We start from the raw sequence: 20,342 nt of genomic DNA, 5'->3' as shown, positions 1-20,342 counted from the left end.
AGCTCAGTGGAAAGAGATCCAGGGCTAGAATTGAGAGGTCCTGTGTTCAAATTAGCCCTCTGATACTTATAGGTGTGTGATCCTAGGCAAGTGCTTTATCCTTACCGCTTTTCTGCCATGACATGCTTAGTATTAATTTTAAAATAGAAAGGAAGGGTTTGTTTTTTTTTAAAAGAATATTCAGGGTCCAGTGCCAAAGCTTAGGAGGTCTGGTCCCGATTTGTTGTGAAATTGCATGTATTGCTTCATAAATTGATATGCTCAGAAGCTCAGGAGGAAAAAAATAACATTCCTGGACCCTGTGGATAGGATGTAGCCATAGCATGCATATATATATATTATAATACATATAATATATATATATATATGCATGTGTGGTGTATATATATAATAGTATAGAGGTTGATTTCAGTAGCTTATTGTGGTTAGAGTGATTAAGTAGCCAGCATGAGATACTTTCCAAAGATGCATAAATTATCCAAGTTCAGAATTATATTAAATCATTTTCTGTTAAACAGTGAATTCTATAAGATGCCATAAATATAATGGAATTATGGAAAAATTTCTATACATTAGCTTATCTCTTAACAGAATAAACAGATTTCAGTAAATATGTTGTATCATATTTTTCAGGAATAAGGCTGATATTTTGCATTGTGTTTTAACAGGAAGTGATACTTCAAAATATAAGGTGAAATTATTGACAGAGACTGAAGAATTCCTTGTGCATGGGATCAAGGAAGGCAATGAAGACATTGAATTCGGGCTAGATTAAATATCAAAGATGGACTTTGTGGGACATTTAGCCTTTATTTTCCCACAGGTACACCAGTTTTAAGGGCAGTTAGGCAAATCTGTTGGATTCTGGGGTCATGACCCTAAGAGATACCTTTACTGCCCACTAAAAAATAATGCTGATTATTTTGGCTTTGCTCCATCCCCAGAGAGTACTATTTCCAGATCAATAGCATGAGGATGGGGAAAAAAGATTAGTCTTAGTTAAGAAAGAGTACCAAGTCTTATACTGTGCCAGGTACTTCTAGGTAATAGCTATTTAGAATGTTGACTTATTCTTTTAGCCTTTGTAAAATATGTAAAACATAATTCCTCAGATTCATAGTATATGTTTTATTTTCCTGGTTTAACTAGTATTACTATATTATATAACTATATGTTTTCCTTTTGAACTTTATAAAAATTTCAAAATCAATTTTGAGAATCTGTATTTATTTTCACATATAATTCTATCCTTTAAATATATACTGAAGGCAAATTTATCCTGTTACCATTTGCTTATAAATTTGGAACAAAATATCATCTCATGAAATTTTGTGAGTGGTTTCTTTTTCCCAAAATAATTTTATCACAAATCTAAAAACATTTGTTTAACAGTATAAAACAGTACACTCAATTCAATTCAACAAATATTTTTTAGGCTCGTCTGTGTGTAAGATATTTAGTAAATCCTGCAAACCAGAAAATCTGAACTATTTACTTTTTTGATAAAAATAAAGAAAAAAAGAGGAAAATTGGTAACAATACATGCGAATTTTAACAAAACACTGTGTATATAACAACTTACTTGCTCTGTGTCTCCCTTCTAATCTCTTTACTATCTGAACAAGTATTAAGTATTGTTGGCTTGGGTTTTTTAAAAACATAGTTGATAGTGGATTGAGAGTCAGGCTTAGAGACGGGAGGTCCTAAGTTCAAATCTGGCCTCGGACACTTCCCAGCTGTGTGACCCTGGGCAAGTCACTTGACCCCCCCCCATTGCCCACCCTTTCCGCTCTTCCACCTAGGAGCCAATACACAGAAATTAAGGGTTTAAAAATGTAAAAAAAAAAAACCATAGTTGAAAGAAATGGATATGTTTTAATTATGCTAACTTCATTTTGTATTACTTCATATAGAATTTCCCTATTTCTTTTTACTCTACAGAAAAGTGTTCTATTCTAGTGATATGACACAATTTATTTATTTCCTAATCATTGGACCTAGTTGTTTATTTTTTTTTTTTGCTATTATACACAAAACAGCTATGAATGTTTTTATACATTTCGATCTTTTTACTTTTTACTTTTTTTTTTATAACATCCATTTCTTGGGGTCAAAAGGGTATGATCAGTTTTGTAACTAATTATTGTACATTGCCAGGTTGTACCAATTTATTATCCCACCGGTGATTTGTGTACCTGTTTTTTTCATAGCTCCACTGATACTGAATTTTATTGCTTTCTAAATATTTTTTACCAATTTAGTGTGTAAAACAACACTAAATGTTGTTTTAATTTTTATTTTTCTGATTATTAGAGAGTTGGAACAAATTTTCAGAAATTAATATGAACCATATGTCTTCTCTTGAAGTACTCATTCAACAAAGCATTAAGAGCTTACTAATATACAAAGTGCTGAGTATACAAAGACAAAATATTTAGTCCCTTTCCACAAGGAGTTTGTTTCATTAGGATATTTACTTGGATGAGTCAATATGAACTAACTGAGGAGGAAGACAGTAATAACAGGCAAGAGGAGTAGGAAAAGCTTTCTATAGGCGGTGGCACCTGAGTCAAGCCTTGAAGGGAAGCTTAAGATTTTAAGTAGAGGCCAAACTTTCTGAGGAAGAGCCATAATTTCTTAACTACCTTCAGTAACTCATGTGAAAGCTACCCATGGTGCAACAAAGTTGAAGGCCAGCATGCTCCAATCTGGGAGCTCCTGAGGTCTCTCCACTCTTCCAGAATATGGCTGCAACCCCCTTATTTTGTGCAGATAAGACTGAGGCTTAGAGTGGGCAAAACTTGTACAAATCACAAAAGCAGCACCTCTCACTTGAACTCGAGGCCTCTAACCCTAAAGCCAGTATTTCCATTTTCTCTCATGCTGACCTTCATTGCCACACTAGCAATCCCTAGGCAAGGCATCTTTCTTGGGTGCCTACTCATAAAACATGTGATCTGCCCAGGATCCCAAATAAGTATGAGAGTTAGGACTTGAATCTAGGTCTCGTGAAAATAAAGCCAAGATTCTCTTGACTACACTACTCTGTCCACTGATGTCTTTCTGGCAGCACCATGCAGTAGAAGTTACACGAATCTGGTTCTGCCTCCTCCTGGGACACCTTGGACAATTTAACACCTCTGGCCTCAGTTTTCCCTTCTGTAATACAAGGAGGCTGGACTAGATATCTCTAAGGCTCTAAATTTTATGAATTTTAATGGATTTTAAAGGTAGCCAGGCTCCTAGTGTACCTATGCCAACCCACTGGCAAGTGGGTCCTTAGATGGTAGCTACATCTGAGGATTTTAGGGTCACGCTTGAGAAGTTGTTGGCTCAAACTGTCATTCTTACATTCTCAACAGTATTCATCTTCAGTGGTTACTATCCCAGTATTATGGAACAACTTGATAAATGTTCCACTATCAATTTAGCCAGGTATCTCCACTGATATCACCAGCAGGCAATTAACATCAATTAAGTTTTACAAAACTATATTTACTGAAATCAAGCTCAGAAGTAAATCAGTAAAATAAGCATTTATTAAGTATCTTCTGTTTACAATGATAAGGCACAAAACAGTCCCTGTTCTCAAGGAACATCCATTGCAATAGGGGAAATGTGAAAACAATCATGTACAAATGAGATATATAATATGTATACATATATATGACATATATACACATATCTATGTATATGTACAGTATAAACTGGAAACAATTAATGGAGGGAAGGCACTAGCAATAAGGGTTTAGAGAGGGGCAGCTACATGTCTCAATGGATTGAGAGCCAGACCTTCAAATCCGACCTTGGACACTTTCTGGCTGGGTGACCCTGGGTGAAAGTCACTCTCGCCTCCCTCCCCACCTTGCCAAAAGGCCAAAGGTAAAGCTGTGAGAGAATGATGATGATGGGATGATGAGATGGAACGGGATCATTGTCCACAAAGAGGGGTTCGCCTTGGCTGGAGGAGAAAGGGCCACATCTTCATGTGAGGTAAGGGAGACGATGAAAGAAGGCATCTGGGTAATAGAAGGGAAGGAGGGAAGAAGGGAGAACTTTCAGAAAATAGCCTCGGTTTTTTCACCACAATATGAGGCTATGGGGAGTGGGAGCTATGGAAGATTTAAAGAGGGGATCAAAAGGTTTAGAAAAGCAATTGGGTTCATTAGGGATGTATAAAAGAATTGCCTTGTCATAGCGAGGGCCCAGTTGAGGTTATGTAGCAAATACATAGTTGATCCAGAAATGGAGGCCCATCTAAGCTGGGTAATGCTCTCCTCTCTACCACTAAGGGAGTGGGTGCTCAACCTAAAGCGGTGGTTATAAAGTTACCAATCCTACCAAGTTCACTTCCAAAGGCAAACGAGTAGCCTGATTGAAGAAGGTTGCTACATTGGATCAGTGGCCGTAAACTGCCATTAAACTCACATGGACTCTGATTCTGGACTTCTGGGTCGTCTTCTGACCTTTCATTTCCATCTCCTACACTTATTCTCTTAAAGTAGGAAAGTGACAGAAAAGCAACAGCGCCATCCATTCATTCATGGGTCCCCAGCTTTGCGGGATGGGAAGATAATGGGGCAAGGAAGGTCTTTCTCTACCCAGAGCTTAACAGTGCATCTTTACTGGATCCCCCTTTGGGTCGGTGACAATCCAAATGTTCCTCCCAACCCCGCCACACCCCCCTACTCACAGCATGAAATAAGCACACTGAAAATGGAGATTGCCTGCATGAGATTGGAATCAAGGTAGTCCATATCATCACACTTTTCAGAAGCAGCTTCTCCGAGCACCTGTGAGCTGGCAGCAGGTAAAAAGCCCCTCTAGAGGCTGCCTCCTGTTACATAAATATAGATGGGGCAGCTAGGCAGCACAGTGAATAGGAAGCCAGGCCTGGAGTCAGGAGGACCTGGGCTTAAATCTGGCTTCAGACACTTCCTAGTGTTATGATTAAAAATCTCTGGAGATGGTGTATTTATAATAAAAGTTGGAGAGGGCGAGAGAAAAAGATCGCCTGGCCACCCTAACTAAAAGTCTCCAAGCTATGCCACGCTTCCTCCTCTCCTGCTCCTGACCCCAGCTTGAGCTCAAGCCTTGTGGTCCTCAGCAGAAGCAGCCGAGATAACCCCAAGACCAACCCATCAGATGAGAGAGGGCTAGTTCCAGGCCTAGAAGAAAAAAGTCCCCTTGTGCTTCCCCTCACTGGCTTATAAAGCCACTCTTTTCTCTCTTCCTCAGTCTTTCATTGGACTTGCTTACCTTCATTCCATGTCCCCAGTCCTGGATTCCAGATATCACCCACAGGGACTTCCCAACACTGCCAGAATGCCACATATGTGTGCAGGCTAGTCAAAGGCAGGGCTGGCATCAAAAATCTGGTTTTCAAACTGAATAAATGAGTATAATTTATATTACATTCACGTACTAGCTGTGTGACCCTGGGCAAGTCACTTCTTCAATTGCCCAGCCCTTGCCTTTGTCTTAGAGTTGTTACAGAAAGTAAGATAAAAAGAAAAAAGAATAGTTGAACTCTTGTTAATCCAATGATATACCAAGAGTCCAGAGAATGGAAGGTGAAACATGCCACCTCATTCCAGAGAGATGGTGACTTTAAAAAACAGGAATATACATTCTAGGAACTGGCCAATTTAGGAATTTTATTTGCTGGACTATGCAAATTTATGGGGGGGTTGTTTGCCATTTCTGTTGTTCATTGGGTTGAGAGTACTTGGAAGGACAGATTGTAAATGCCTGTAAAAATACGTTTTTATTTTTAATTTTTTTAAAAACCCTTACCTTCTGTCTTGGAATCAATACTGTGTATTGGTTCCAAGGCAGAAGAGTGGTAAGGGCTAGGCAATGGGGGTTAAGTGACTTGCCCAGGGTCACACAGCTGGGAAGTGTCTGAGACCACATTTGAACCTAGGACCTCCTGTCTCTAGGCCTGGCTCTCAATCCACTGAGCTACCCAGCTGTCCCCAAGTTTAATTTTTTAAAAAGACAGTGTCAAATGGTGAAGGTTCTGCCAAACTGAAAATGTCCCCAGTGTATTTCAAAAAAATAGTTGGTGAAATCTGCAAACTGAAGGTCAGTGAACTTAACTTGGACTCCTGACAGAGCTCTAGAAGAGACAATTAAAAGGATAGTCAGTGGTCATCTACCTACAAAAGGATGTGGGGATCACAAAGGGCCAGCAGGAACTTTCCGAGACCTGCCAAATTATACTAATTTCCTTTCAGATAGAGTAACCAGACTGGTAAAACAAGGGGATGCTGGAGAATGTAGATCATTTACTTAGCAAAGCACTTGACAAAGTCTCTCCTGATAACCTTGAGGAAAAGGAAAGATACCAAGTAGATAGTGGGAACAAGGTGGGAACAAAACCAGTTGATTGGCCAGATTTCATAGTAATTATTGGTCTTGTCAACTTAGAAAAAATTATCTAATGGAGAGTTCCATAAATCTGATTGATCTTGCACTACTTTATACCAATTTCTACATATTTATGTGTATTTATAGTGCTTCCTCATGGTCACTGCTTTCAGCTCTAGCAATGCCTTTTTTATTCCCTTTTCTTCTAATTTTATGACTGATAAAATTATCTTCTATAGCCAACCAAAATTTATTGTAACATTTGGCATATAGCATGGCTCTAAACTAATTTTTTGCCATATTTGCTATCCAATTTTCTTGACTATTTTAACTGAATGATGCTGCCGCTCCCTTTCAACATTTTATTTCTTTAAAGAAGATTGAATAGCTATTACTTCATTAAGGTTGCAGAATCACCCATCATTGATACTGAAAGAAAAATCTGGAGTAGAATGTTGAGCATTAGAAGTTGAAAGCTACCGAGACAATCAATGAGCATTTTCTATGTAACCCAATACTGTGCTAGGCATGGGGATAGAAAGACAAAAGCCTCTGACCTCAAAGAGCTTACGTGGTGGTGAGACTAAGCAGTGCCACCATTTTTAGGGTTTTTTTAAAATAAGTGTATTTACTGAAAAGATGAACAGAAGTTATAAAGTATCCCCTCTAACATCTGGGGGCACACTCTCTCCTGTATCACCTTGATCCTTCAGGTGGATGGATTCTACGTAGATTAAAGTACTTGTTACAATGGAGAGAGGAACCTCTTCCTCCAAGGGTTGTTGTAATCATCGAGGTAACATCCATATACTCCGTAGACACATCAAAGTATTAAGTAGATGTTTTTTGTTGTCCTTAGTCATGTCCAACTCTACATGACCCCAGGGGCATAGTCCAGGGGTTTTCTTCGTAGAGCCTGGAGTGTTTTGCTGTTACCTTCTCCAGCACATTCCCATTTTAGATGAGGAATGGAGGAAAACAGAAGTCAAGTGATTTGCCCAGGATCACTCAGCCAGCAAGTGTCTGAGGCTGGGTCTCAACTCGGGCCTTTTATAATAATTATATAGTTCATAAGTAAATGCTAGCTATCATGATTTCTGAATGGAAGTTGAGTCCATGAGCAGAGTACAAGTTTGGAAGCTCTAGACCTCGTTTCCTTACAAAGAAACATGACCTAAAATGTTTTGACTTGCTCAAAGACACAGCGAGATAAGTGGTCAGGTGTTATCTTACCCTTGCTCACACTGAATCTCATTTGCTACTTCTCTATTTACACACCGGGCATCTCAAATTCTTTCTGTAGTTTTCCACATGGGTCTTGCATTTCATTAGCCAGAAGAATGTTTTCCACTAGCGATGTTTTGATGGGGCCTTTCCCTAACAAGACAGTTCATGTGATTTTTGTAGTTGCAAGGTTTCATTTTTATTGGTTTCTTTGCTTTTTTTTTTTTTACACCAATTATTTCTCTGTATTCTTCCCCCAGAATTCCTCCCTCTTCCATTACAAAAAAAGAAACAAAACCAGTTAGCAAAACCAAGCACCACAGGGGGCAGCTGGGTAGCTCAGTGGAGTGAGAGTCAGGCCTAGAGACAGGAGGTCCTAGGTTCAAACCCGGCCTCAGCCACTTCCCAGCTGTGTGACCCTGGGCAAGTCACTTGACCCCCATTGCCCACCCTTACCAATCGTCCACCTATGAGACAATACACCGAAGAACAAGGGTTTTAAAAAAAAAAAAAAAAAAAACCAAGCACCACAGGATATAGGTAACATTCAAAGCTTGTAGTGCCAACCTCTCTATCAGGATAAGGAAGGGCACAATCTTTATCAGGACCAATGTGGGTCATTGCACTTTCCTGGAGATGAACTTTTTTGAGTTGCATCCAATGTGTAATGTAAATGGCATTTTTATAATGTTGGGGTGGCCCAAAGATAAATCAACTCATTTGTCTTTAGCCACGTGGAGTGTTTTGTAGTTGTATTTATATACCACATATTTTATGCATTTTGTCATTAGTTGGGAATTTCATCATTAGATCATTTCTATTTATTGGCAATTATTTATTGTAATATTTAATTGTAACATGTAATATGTAAATATTTATTGGATACTTCTTATGTATAAGACTCTTAAGTCAGCGTAAGGTCTCTGCCCTCCTCCAAACTCAGCTTGTGCTTTTTTTATTCCCCAGAGAAGTATCCCTTCATCTTTTGGGCTTCCAGTCAATTCTTTGCCTATGGCAAAGTCATTCCACATGGATTCCATGACAACAAAACATAATTTTGAATTAAAAAATTAGGATATTCTTTTGGTTTCTTTAAGGGACAATAACTCACTTAAGACCTTCTCTCTGTATTTTTAATGACATTCTGCATTTTTAAGTAACAGTCGGTCCCTTGCACATCTCACCTTTCCCCTTTGTTATTAACCTCTGGTGATGTCCAAGAATATGGATTAGTCAGCTTAGACCAGTGATGGGCAAACTTTTTAAAGAGGGGGCCAAAGGAAAGGAAATGCTCATCTGTCAGTCTGTTTCTAAGGCAACTCTTTGGAAGTTTCATTGTATTGTATCCTACTCACTGTATTTGTCTCAAGTGGCCGGATAGACCATTTCATGTGGCCCATCACTGGCTTAGACATATAAGGAGACAGACAGGCTTGTGGTAGGTGCCCACGTCTGAAAGTCAGATGGTGGGGAAGTTTTCAGTCTTTATGATACAGTCATTAGCTCGAAGGTCATGGGGAGGGGATCAGGAGATCACGTTGAAGAAGAGAGGCGGCCCACAGTAGAAAAGGGTGTAATTTAAGACTCAGAGTTTGGAACCTGAGATGGCATCAATGGAGAAGGCTGAGGCAGCAGCTATAAGGCGGTTCCTCATTCAAATCCTTCAGCCTTGATTTCAAAGTCCCTCCTTCAAATGTGTTTTCCCTGGTGAAACAGAGACTTCACTTAAGGTTAAGGGTGACCCTTTTTAAAAGCTTCACAACAGTCAACATCCCAGCCAACAGTCCATGTGTCCCCGGGGGACATTTCCTCAGTTGGCTCTGCTCACTGAAAAACAAACGTCCCAGGCTAAACGCTATAAATAGTGACCCCAGTTTCAGTGATCACTGGGACGGTGTCAGAGCCGGGGCATCAAGAGAGGGTGCCTTACAGTGATCTCCCATGAACTTAAAGAGAGATTAGTATTAAAGCAAATGAGGTAAGGTGCGTCAAAAACTTTTCCTGAACCAAGATGGATCAGACTGCCCGGCAGTGGAGGCTGGGTGCAGCCAGACACAAGAGCGAGCTTTGGCAATTCTGCAAGGTAACAGAGGAGGTAGCATAGAGTAATGATTGTTGACTGAACATTTGGTGTGATTCTTTCTGGCCCTCGGTTTCCCCATCTGTAAAAAAGGAGATGTTCCAGTCCAAATCTACAATATGACGAGGGCCAGAGATGTCTGAGGATCCTTCGACCCACGAATGTCCTTAGAAGCCCATGCGGGGTTTCTTCTTCAGGGGCTGTGAGCCTGCAAGGGAAGGAGTGGGTCGGGAGGGAAGGGTGTGGACGCTTGAATTCTGGGAGTGGAATAAAGAACTGAACTCTGGGTCAAAGGAGTAGAGGGATTGGCTGCCTGGATTCTGGGAGTGTGGCACAGAGCATCTTCCTGGGTCAGAAGGGGGGATGGTCTGGCTGCCCAGATCCTGGGCCTGGGGTGCAGAGTAGCTTTCAGAGTCAAGAGAAGGGAGGACCGCAAGGTAATCTCGAAGCGTCTGCCGCCTCTCACGGGGTACACTCTTGGCCCAGAGCTCCTGAGACAGCTCCAGAGACTGAGAAGCTTCGGGTGGTCTATGGATGGGGCTGGGAGTTTCATGGGGATAGTAGAAGGAACTGTTGAGGTCAGAAAAGTCAGAGTTGGTTCTGACAGAGGAGAAAGAGCTGGAAAGCTGGGTCCGTTTCTTCTCCCGTGACTGCCGCTTTCTAGGTGCCTGGGAGCCACTTTGCTGGCTGTCCCACCAAAGGGCTCCCTTCCCCTCCCAGGATGCTTCCAAACGTTCACTCAGCTTGTCCTCGGGACCGAAGGGCTCATGGCCAGGGGGAGGATCTGAGGAAGGGAGTGGGCCCAGGTCCCCTTGTTGCAGGAGCCGGTCTTCAGTCATGGCAGCCTGCAGGCCCTCTCGGACCTTTCCTTTTGCTTCTTCCTCCCTCGACCATCGGAGATGATGTTGGGAGAAAGTAGGGGGTGTCCAGGGAGGGAGGGCTGGGGGAGCCTGTAACAAAGTCTTCAACCAACGACGGCAACACGCCACAGCCCGGGGCTTCCAGGAAACAGCCCTGGGGTCAGGGGCTGCGTCTAAGGACGGGGGAGCAGAAGTCTGGGGGTGAGAATCGAGGCCCGGGTCACCAGCGTGGTCACAGGGAGAGCTGGCATCTGGGAGAGAGTCGGCGTCCGGCTGGAGCCGAAGGCGCTGATAAAAAGTGTCTCCAGCCGCCGAAAGTTGGAACAGCAACATGGTGGGACTGAGGCAACGCGGTGGTACGACGGCAACCAAGCCTGGGGAGAGCCCAGGGAAGAGGGTCCCAAATCCCAAGTTGTTTCATTTGGTCAGCAGGTGGTCGGCCCCTAAACACCCCGTGCCGGGGACACCTTTATCCCCCCATCCCTCCGTCTCTGGCGGCACATCCCCGACATACCTGTGAGAGGAGCCTGGAGACGCTCCCGCAGCAGCTGCTGTCCGTGCGGCTCGAGCCCCGGAAAGCCGGGGAGGGAGTCGATGGGTGACGGGAGCGACTGCGGTGGGGCTGCGAGCCGAGGCGTACAAGCCGAGTCTCCTGGGGAAGAGGGGCCCGCGAGGGAGTCAGCCCGAGGCTGCGACCCAAACAGCGCCCCGTGGTTCCTGCCAGACTCAGCCCCGGGCCTCACCTGAGAGATGCAGCATCCGCAGGTGGCCCCCGAGTCCTCCTAGCAGCAAGGGAAGGGGTGCCCCAGGCTGGGGTGGGGGCAGCAGCTGAGCCAGCAGCGGAGGAGACATGAGCTCATGGTTCCACTTCATCATTGGCACGAGTGGTAAACGCTCATCCAGCAGGTAGAGGGAGAACTGGGAGCGTTGTGCCCCGAATCAGAGACAGCACCCACTCCCAGGGACTTCCCCTGGGGACTTCGGGGGGCAGAAGAGGGGGCACTGGGGCTGAGGGAAAGGGTCTCGGCAGCGGGGGGACGAGAGCGTTCTCACTTACCTGCGTGCAGACAAGGTGGAGGGTGGGACTGAGGGAGCCGGGCGCGGACGTCCCCAAGGCCTGGGCCAGGAGCACGCGCTCCCCTCGCTGACACGAGGCTTCCGCCCCCACACGAAAAAGGAGCGCCCCGCCGTCTGAAGGCCCCTGAGGCCAAAGGCACGGTCAGTCACACTGCCCTGCCCTGGCCCCCGACACCCTAAAGTCCCTTCGTCCGAGGCCAGGTCCCTACCCGAACATCCGTGAGTGTGATGCCAGTGCGGTCGGCAACCGTCAGCACCCGGGGGTGAGCTGTGAAGTCCGCCCAGCGCCACGTAGAGGGGTCCTTGAAGACGAGGGTCTCGGGGTCATGGTGGATTTGCTGCAGCCTTGAGGACAGGAGAAGGGGCCTCACTCTTCGTGGCTAATGGGAGGACGGGTCTCTAGACAGAGGCCCAGGCGGACGCGGGCTTGCCCGGCAGAGCACGATGGCGAGGGTAGGGGGAGAGTCGGGGGCACACATTACCCGTTCCGGGGGCTCCACAGACAGACAGCTCCTGAGCGCGTGCAGACGGCCAGCTCTGCAGGAAGATGAGGGCTGCGGGGATGGAGCGAGGGGCGTCAGCATGGGGGGATGGGCCCCCGGAGCTTCTCCACATCCCAGGCCCCCACCTCACCTGAGGCTGATTCCTGTGGCTCCCTTCTCCGTGTCCAGCACCTGGAGGGGCTCAGGACGCCCTTGCCGACTGACCTGCCACACAGCACAGTGGTGATCAGAGCGAACAGCTAGCAGAGCTGAGGAGAGCGCAGGGGTTAGCCCAGAAGTCTGGGGAGGAGGGGCCCCAGGAGCCAAATCGGGAAGCCTCCTGGCGATAAGAGCGGGGCACAGGGTGGAGACGGGGCCCCCAAGGGGCCGCTCGGCACACTCACCTTCCCCCTGGATGGTGCGGGTCACCACTTGCCGCACCGGGCCCCGGAGCAGGACTCGGATGGGCTCCCCGAGGGCCCGGGGATCGCTGGCGGGCGACAGTCTGACCTTCTGGAAATCTGAGGAGCTAGCTAAGTCAGCCTTAGGAGTCAGAAGCAGGGTCTGGAAAGGACCTCGGAAACCATCTGGGCCGAGCCACTTTAACAGAGCCAGAACCAAGCCCAGGAACTTGGACACGGAGGCCAGTCCCTCGCCCAGCCCTCCTGCACCCCCTCCCTGGCCGGAGAGGACGAGCCCGTCTCCCCTCCTTGCCCCAGAAGGATACTCAGCTGGTTGTGGGCTCGCCCAGTGGGGTAGACCAGCTGCCCGACCTGGGGTTCGGCCCCGGGGACCCAACCCAGCGCGCCCCCTGTAGAAGCTTCGTCCAGCAGCAGCTTCTTCCAGCGTGACTCGAGCTCCTCATGCAGCAGCCCGCCAAGCAGACCTTCCACTTCCTGGCCCAGCACTGCGCCCCCTAGGAGGGAGAAGCGTCGCTGGCGGGTGCTCAGGTGGGCCCAGGGGCACCTACGAGAGGAAGATCCTATTAAAAATAATACCTTCTCAGGGGCAACTGGGTGGATCAGTGGAGACAGAGCCAGGCCTAAAGATGGTAGTAGGTCCTGGGTTCAAATGTAGCTTCAGGCACTTCTCAGCTAGGACCCTGGGCAATTCACTTAACCCATTCCCTCATTCTATCTTGGAATAAATTATATAGTATTGATTCTAAGATAAAAAGTAAGGGGTTTTGTTTTGTTTTGAAATCATCTCACTATTTCCAGAACATAGAAAGGACCACAAAGCGCTTTTCTTATGGCAATCCATATTGCCATATATGGTTGTATAAGGATTATCATCCCCGTTTTACAGATAAGGAAACCAAGCCTCAGAGGGCACACGACTTGTTAGTGCCACAGCTGAGACTCCATCCCAGGTCCAGGGCTTCCCTTGCACCCACTGAGTAAGCTTAGGAGGGGTGCCCGGGCAGAAGGTTGGTAGATACTTGGTGTAATAGGCACGCCGGGCATTTTTGGAATTGTGAGAAATGGACCACAGGAAGATGAGAGGAGAGTGACCGTTGAGAGGATGCAAAGACTTGTGGGAGAAGAACGAACTGAACACTGGGCTTTTAGGTTAACAGCCAGGAGGCAAGTGTTTCTGAGGGCGGTGGGACCCACAAAGTGAAATTTGGAGAGTTTCCTGAGACCTTTAATGAAGATGGATCATACATTTGATCTCTAATGGATCCTGATCACATTGAAAATATACAACAGTTTTCTTCAGTTTGGCCAGGGGTGTCTGGACTTCTGTGGGGAGCAGACCCCTGGGACCCACAAAATTTGCCTTGAGCCTTGCTCTTTCGATATCCCCTTTAATTTAGTAACAATTCTAGCTATTTGGGGATTGGGTCAGAGAAGCTGGGACTTTGGGGAATGCAGAAGAATCTCTGTGGGTACTCTTCCCAGTCAAGGACTGAAAGGGGACTCGGGGGTCTACCTATACCCCCTTTCCCAAAAACCTTCATTCTTATATTCCCTTGATCATTTTGTTCCTGAAATAAACCCCATCCGTTTGGTTTAGTCAGATCAGAGTAAACTATATTGGTGGGAGACAGAACTTGTGGGATGAGGGAGGAAGGTTAGCAGACCTCCATTCTAAACCTGATTCCAGCTGGGGATTTTGGGGGGAGGCTTCAGTGTGCACTACTCAGCACGATCATCTTTTTGGGGTCACACTTGTTTCCCCTGGAGGAGAAGACATTCCTCTAACTTCTCTACCCCAGCAGGAACATCAGGGGATCCCCATTTTCCCAAGAAACCCCATTTTGTCTCCCTAGTAAGGAGGGGTGGCTGTGAGGGAGAAGTGGCCCTTATATCAACTCAGGAGTTACCAACTACACCCCATCTTCCTAAGCATACCCCCTTCTTACATTGGGGAGAAATTCTGGTCCCACCTCCCAACTCTCCCTTCTTCCCAATCCTAAATCCAGCCACTTTTGACTAACATGATCCCCCCCTCCCTTCCCTTCTCCTTGAGTCACTTGCCCCTTGGGCTGATGTCCACTGAGGTCCTGGAGCAACCGTTCTGCATTCACCACCTTTCTGCCCTTGCAGGATTTCTGGAGAGAAAGCTTCAGTTACTTCTTGTCTCTGGCCAATTGGTCATCACCTCAGCACCCCAACCCCACCCGTCACTTTTAGTTTAAACTCACTTCCCCCAGCCAGGAGTTACTTATCTCAGCTGTTCGGTGGCCAAATTTACCTTTGGTTCCCCCAGGTTAAAATTCTCCTGCAGCAGCCTTCCTAGGGGTCCGAAGGCAATGTCCCCGTGATCCCACAAGAACTGGTTTAGCTGAAAGGGGCACAGAAAGACTGGGGTAGTGACCAAAGCCTGTAAGGGCTCAGATCAAAGCCCAAAGTAACCCTCAAAAGCCCCCAATGTCTATTCACCTGCTCTATAACATCTACGGTCACTCTGGCCCTGGATGGATGCTTCCATCTCCCCTGGAAGAGCAGATCTTGAGACGTCAGCTCAGCGTCCCAGGGATCTGAAGGGAAATTAGGGAGGCTAAGGAGAAAGGTTCTGGACAAAAAGGATCTGGGTTGGCTGGGAAGTCTGAGAATAAGTTTAGAAGGAAGTGCCAAAAGGGAAGGTAAAAGTGGAAAAGGCAATCCCAAGAACCTTGTAGGAGAATCATTTTAATTCCTCGTCTTTGGTAGGTATATGTCTAATGACTTTAGGCATTGAGATGAGAGCCCGAAGTCTAAGCAGCAGCTGTTTCCAGAGGGAGTTTTAGATTGGGTTTTAGGGGTTACACCCCAATAAAAATGGGTGGCAGGGAGGGAGCTGTGTCAGAAAGCAGCAAGCAGGGATAGCAAAAGGGACCCCCTCACCAGCACCAGGGTGCAGAAATGGGAGAGGTCCAGGAGTGTCAGAAGTCCATCTTCCCCACTTTGCCACGTATGATGCCTCATGTTGGGGACTGACCTGAGAGAGAAGAGCTACCATTAGTCTACCTCTGTATTATCCAGGTTAATCTCCATTTTGCCAGGATGTATGGTATGAATTTTGGAGTCAGAGCACCTGGATTCTAATACTATCTTTGAAGTTTACTACCTATGTGGCCCAGGGCAAGTCATCTTACATCTCTGGGTCTCAGTTTCTTCATCTGTAAAATGAAACCTCTGAAGTCCCTTCTACCTCTAGGTCTAGAGGCCTAGGACCCATTTCAGTTCTTGTAACTGACCTTTGCTGAGCTTAGTTAAATATTTTTAACTAAATATTTCTTGTCCTTCCCTGTAGGGAAGGTTTGAGCCAGCAATGGGTTTGCAGTCAGAGAAACTATTTTCTAATCCCAGCCTAAACACTTAAGAGATCACTTACTGCCTGGGCAAATCCCTCCCTCTCCCTGGGCCTCAGTTTCCTCATCTGAAAAATGAGGGGTCTGGACAAGATGATCTTAGAGGTCCCTTCCAGATCCAAATCTATGATCTCAATGAGCTAATAGAGAGCATGGGTGATATTATTCTTCCTCATTATGGAATTGGGGGCAGGGGAAGCTCCTCAAGTAAAGTCTCCGGGGTACTGAGGACATCAGACATCCTACTAGCCGAGCAGAAAGGAATAGCACAGTTTGTGCCAACTAACAACAGTTCCCCAGAAAGGGCCCCGGGGGTTGATCCTACCGAAGGATCCTGGGTCTGGGGGGGCTTCAGCAGCTGCATATAATCACTCCAAGCAGGAGCCAAGAAAGAGCCAGGGGAGTCATTCAGGCCAGGGGGGCCAGGCAAAAAGAATGTGGGAAAGAGATTGTCAGGGAAATCCATCTGATACCCAATTCTCTAGTCTTGGTTTCTGTGAAACAAAAATAAAAAGGTTAGATTTTCTTTCTCTGATCAATGGCATCCTGCATAAAGGATTTCATGGGGCCACTAGCCTCCTGTGAGGGGACAAGAAGTGTTTCTCCACTGATAGTGAAAAGAAACTGAAAGTCAAATCTTTCCTCAGCAATATTCTCAGTCCCAGGAGTCAGGTGCAGTGCTCACAGGTACAAGGCTTTTGTTTGCCCTCCAAGCACACAGTTTATTTATTCATGCATTCATTCATCATTCATTCATTCAATGGATACCTATTAAACACCCAAAAAGGGCAATGAATCAGGATAATTCTTTAAGGGAAAAATTACTTAAGATCTGGTTGCTACCCTCATAAAATTCAGTCTAAGATCAAACACAAAGGTAACAAAAGTGCCCAATACTGAATAATGGCAATAATGGGTGCAAAGCATTGTGATCAAAGAGGAACAATCATCACTACTTGGAGGGGAGGTTCATACCCAACTCTAGATCATGCTCATAATCTGCCTCCTTCCCTTCCTACTGAAAAGGGCAAGATATAGTTACAAAACTATGCAGACTTGGTCTACTATAATTTTTTGCTAGCTAAGCTCAAATGGTACAAGATAATCCTTTAAAATTCATCCTAATGGTTCTCCACCCCACCATTCCATATTCATCACCATTCTGCCCTGGCAGGATTTCTGGAGAGAAAGCTTTAGTTACTTCTTACCTTTGGCCAATCTGCCATCACCACAGGATCATCCCCCTTTCCTCCCGACATTGTCAGGGGGTCACTTTCAGTCTAAACTCATTTCCCCCAGCCAGGAGTCACTTCCAGGAGGTGTTCCAAACCTTCTCTTCTCACCTCAAGCTTCTCCCCACAACCCTGCTCCAAAGCCTTTCAGTTTAGAGACTGAAAAGACTGAGAACATTCCCAGAGACCTCCTTCCTTCTCATCTCACATCCTTTTAACAACCATCCCCACTACATCCTTCTTCACTCCAGTGTTAGAAGAGGTCGATCTCTCTACACATACTTTTTATCCCACTCCCTTCAGTCTTCTCCAGCAGTGGTCCCACTATCTACTCTCTCTAATCTTCAGTTACTGCCTATTTCCTGACTGCTTCTGTTACCACAAGCTATCCCAAGGCTCCCTCCCATTCTTGTTCTCATCCCCTATATCCTCCCCTTCTCAGCTAAACTCTTAGACAAAAGCAGCCTGCCCTCCATGCCTCTCCTCTCACACTTCTTAACTCACTGCAGTCTAGCTCTAGGCCTCATCATTCACCTGAAATAACTCTCTGAAGTTATCAATGATCTCTTAAATACCAATTGAATACCTTTTTCTCAGTCCTCCTTTCTTGAATTCTCTGCAGACTTTAGCACCATTTACAACCTTCTCCTCCTGGAAACACCTTTCTCTGGATTTTCATGATATTGTTCCCTTTTGGTTCTCCTCCTACTTATCTGACCATTGCTTTTCAGTCTCCATTGCTAAAGAATCACCCAGAATATAACTGCTAAATATGGTGTATCCTGAGGCTCTGTTTTTGACCCTCCATTCTTTTCTCTCTACATATTCTCATTTGGTGATCTCAATTCCCACTAATTCAATTACCAATGTCTAGAGCATAGTATTCCTAGAATTCCTAGGAGCAGCTAGATGATTCAGTGAATAGAGCACTGGGCCTGAAATCAGGAAGACCTGAGTTCAAATTTGGCCTGGGATACTTACTAGCTGTGTGGTCTTGGGGAAGTCACTTAACTGTTTACCTTAATCCACTAGAGAAGGAAATGACAAAAACCACTCCAATATCTAATCATGAGGAGCTGGACATGACTGAACAACAATTCCTAGACTATCTAGATTGATCAAGGAAGACTATAGAGGGAAAATAACATTTAATTTGGATCTTATAGGATGGGTGGGAAAATTTGACTGGCAGAAAGGGAGAAAGGATATTCTAAGGATAGGAAACAATCTGACTAAAAACAAGATATAGAAAAGTATATGCTGTTTTAGGAGATAGAAAGGTAGCTCAGTAGAGGGAGTGCTAGGCCTAGAGTCAAGAAGATCTGAGTTTAAATGTGGCCTCTCAGATACCTATTGCTGTGTGATTCTGGACAAGTTACTTCACCTATTTGCCTTAATCTACTGGAGAAGGAAAAGGCAAACCACTCCAATATTTTTGCCAAGAAAACCCCATGGATATTATGGTCCATGAAGTCACCAAGAATTAGACACAAATAAAGAACAATAACAATATGACTGTTTTGTGGGCCGGAGGGTAATTTGTAGCATTGAGCAATCCAGTCTAGTGGGAAGCACAGAATGATAATAATGTATCGCAATCCCTGTGTAGTGGAAGTGGGATGGCCAAAACAAATGAGGGTGAGGATCTGAGAGGTCAGGAAATAAGAATAAATAACCAGCTTTGGGGAACTTGAAGACAGAAGATAGAATGAAAGGGATGAATCAGGCTGGAGCATGAAGCAGGGGAGAAATGGACACGCCCAGGGAAAGTGGCACTAAATAGAATGTGGACTGGTTGTTGGAACAGGTCTGGCTGTCAGACCTCAGGGAAGTCACTGAGATAGCCAGTGTGGCAGAAATTGGTTTAATGGGGAATCAAGTCAGGTATGCATTTATTTTATATTTTTTAAAACTCTTACCTTCTGTCTTAAAATCAATACTGTGTATTGGTTCCAAGGCAGAAGAGCAATAAGGTCTAGATAATGAGGATTAAGTGACTTGCCCTGGGTCACACAGCTAGGAAGTATTTGAGGTCACATTTGAACCCCAAGACCTTCTCTCTAGGCCAGACTCTCCATCTTCTGAGCCATCTAGCTTACATTTATTAAGCACCTATGTGCCAGGCACCATGCTAAGGGCTGAGGCTCCCAAGAAAGGCAAAAAAAAGTCCTTGCTTACAAGGACCTAATGGCCTAATGGGGTAGACAACATGCCAACAATCATATAAAAACAAACAAACAAGGATATGGTCAGAGTAAACTGGAGATAATCAACTAAGATTAAGAAAGACTGGGAAAGACTTCTGGGAGAAGCAAAGAAAAGGAAGCAGAAAATTCTAAGCAGGGGGTACAGCCAGGGAAAATGCCCGGGAGTCCAGAGACTGAGCATTCTAGGAACATCCAGGAGACTAGTGTCCCGGTCCCTCTGGACCGCAGAGTACCCCGTGGGAAGTGGTGTGCAAATCTTGATAAGGAGACAGGTTGTGAAGGAGATTGTGAGAGCTGGAAACCTCGAGTCGGTCTGCTCCGACTTCCTCCTCTTAACATTTTTTCAGGAAAGCGAAACCCAAAACGGAAAGGAGACTTGCCCACCACTCCACAATTCATCAGTAGCGGATCTGGAATTCGAACACTGGTCTAACCTGACTTTTGGACCGGGTTGAGAGCAACGTTCCGTTATAGACAGAAGCTCAGATCCGGAGCCGAGAGAGCCGGATCTGAATCTCAGCTGCCGAGACCCTCCTCGCTGTGCCTCAGCTTCCCTATCTGTAAAATGGGCTTGAATGACAACCTCCACCCCGCCCTGCGGAAAGGGAAACCAAGATTACCCAGGCCTCTTCAGCTTCTTCAAGTGTAAAACGGAGGTCGTGATGCCATTCCCCGGGGCGCGAAGCTCTACAAGCCGATATCCACCACAGGCTCACAAACCGACCAGCGGAAGACGTGCGGGAGGCAGCAGAAGAGAGCTGGTAAAACTAAGAAACTGACGAGTCACTCACTGCGCATGTGCAGGACCATGGGTCGCCAATTGAAGATTTCTCTGGACTCTAGGGCCGGATCCCGGAACCTGAACACCGGAAGTCCTCCGACCGGACCTCTTGCTTTACTAACTATGGCGGCCTCCTTAGTTTCATTCCTCCGTTAGGAGCTGCCATTTTATCGAAGCCGAATTAACTCCGCCCCACCCCCTTACCTGCAGTATGGACGGTGGCCCGCT

At 45.6% G+C, this 20,342-nt stretch overlaps 2 protein-coding genes across 2 annotated transcripts in view; one reads left to right on the top strand and one right to left on the bottom strand.

The window, feature by feature from the left end:
* DNAAF1 (dynein axonemal assembly factor 1) overlaps window positions 1-1,098 on the top strand; it is a 37,077-nt gene extending 35,979 nt beyond the window's left edge. The window contains exon 12 of the mRNA XM_044660557.1: window positions 669-1,098. Coding sequence (XP_044516492.1) covers window positions 669-775 — 107 coding nt within the window. The 3' untranslated portion in view covers window positions 776-1,098. The remainder of the gene's footprint in view (window positions 1-668) is intronic.
* Window positions 1,099-8,084: 6,986 nt separating this feature from the next.
* On the bottom strand, window positions 8,085-20,030 carry TAF1C (TATA-box binding protein associated factor, RNA polymerase I subunit C). The gene is made up of 14 exons (XM_044660556.1): window positions 19,954-20,030; window positions 16,220-16,388; window positions 15,428-15,521; window positions 14,984-15,081; window positions 14,796-14,885; window positions 14,579-14,652; window positions 12,823-13,061; window positions 12,247-12,616; window positions 12,096-12,167; window positions 11,823-11,958; window positions 11,594-11,737; window positions 11,280-11,454; window positions 11,051-11,188; window positions 8,085-10,910 (listed from the first exon to the last, which is right to left on the bottom strand). Exons 2-14 carry the CDS (start codon window positions 16,358-16,360, stop codon window positions 9,844-9,846), a joined length of 2,838 nt encoding a protein of 945 aa, XP_044516491.1. The 5' UTR covers window positions 16,361-16,388; window positions 19,954-20,030; the 3' UTR covers window positions 8,085-9,843.
* Window positions 20,031-20,342: the final 312 nt, after the last annotated feature.

Source organism: Gracilinanus agilis, chromosome 2 (assembly GCF_016433145.1).
Source record: "Gracilinanus agilis isolate LMUSP501 chromosome 2, AgileGrace, whole genome shotgun sequence".
In the NCBI taxonomy this organism is placed as follows: Eukaryota; Metazoa; Chordata; class Mammalia; order Didelphimorphia; family Didelphidae; genus Gracilinanus; species Gracilinanus agilis.
The sequence above is the reverse complement of the archived record's forward strand: the minus strand, read 5'-3'. Positions and strand labels throughout refer to the sequence as shown.

Coding starts and splice junctions, on each gene's coding strand:
- TAF1C (XM_044660556.1), bottom strand. CDS start 16,360: ATGGATTTCCCTGACAATCTCTTTCCCACATTCTTTTTGCCTGGCCCC. Junction 12,168..12,246: donor GCCACAGGAATCAGCCTCAG/GTGAGGTGGGGG, acceptor CCATCCCCGCAG/CCCTCATCTTCCTGCAGAGC. Junction 11,738..11,822: donor TCACACTCACGGATGTTCGG/GTAGGGACCTGG, acceptor CTTTGGCCTCAG/GGGCCTTCAGACGGCGGGGC.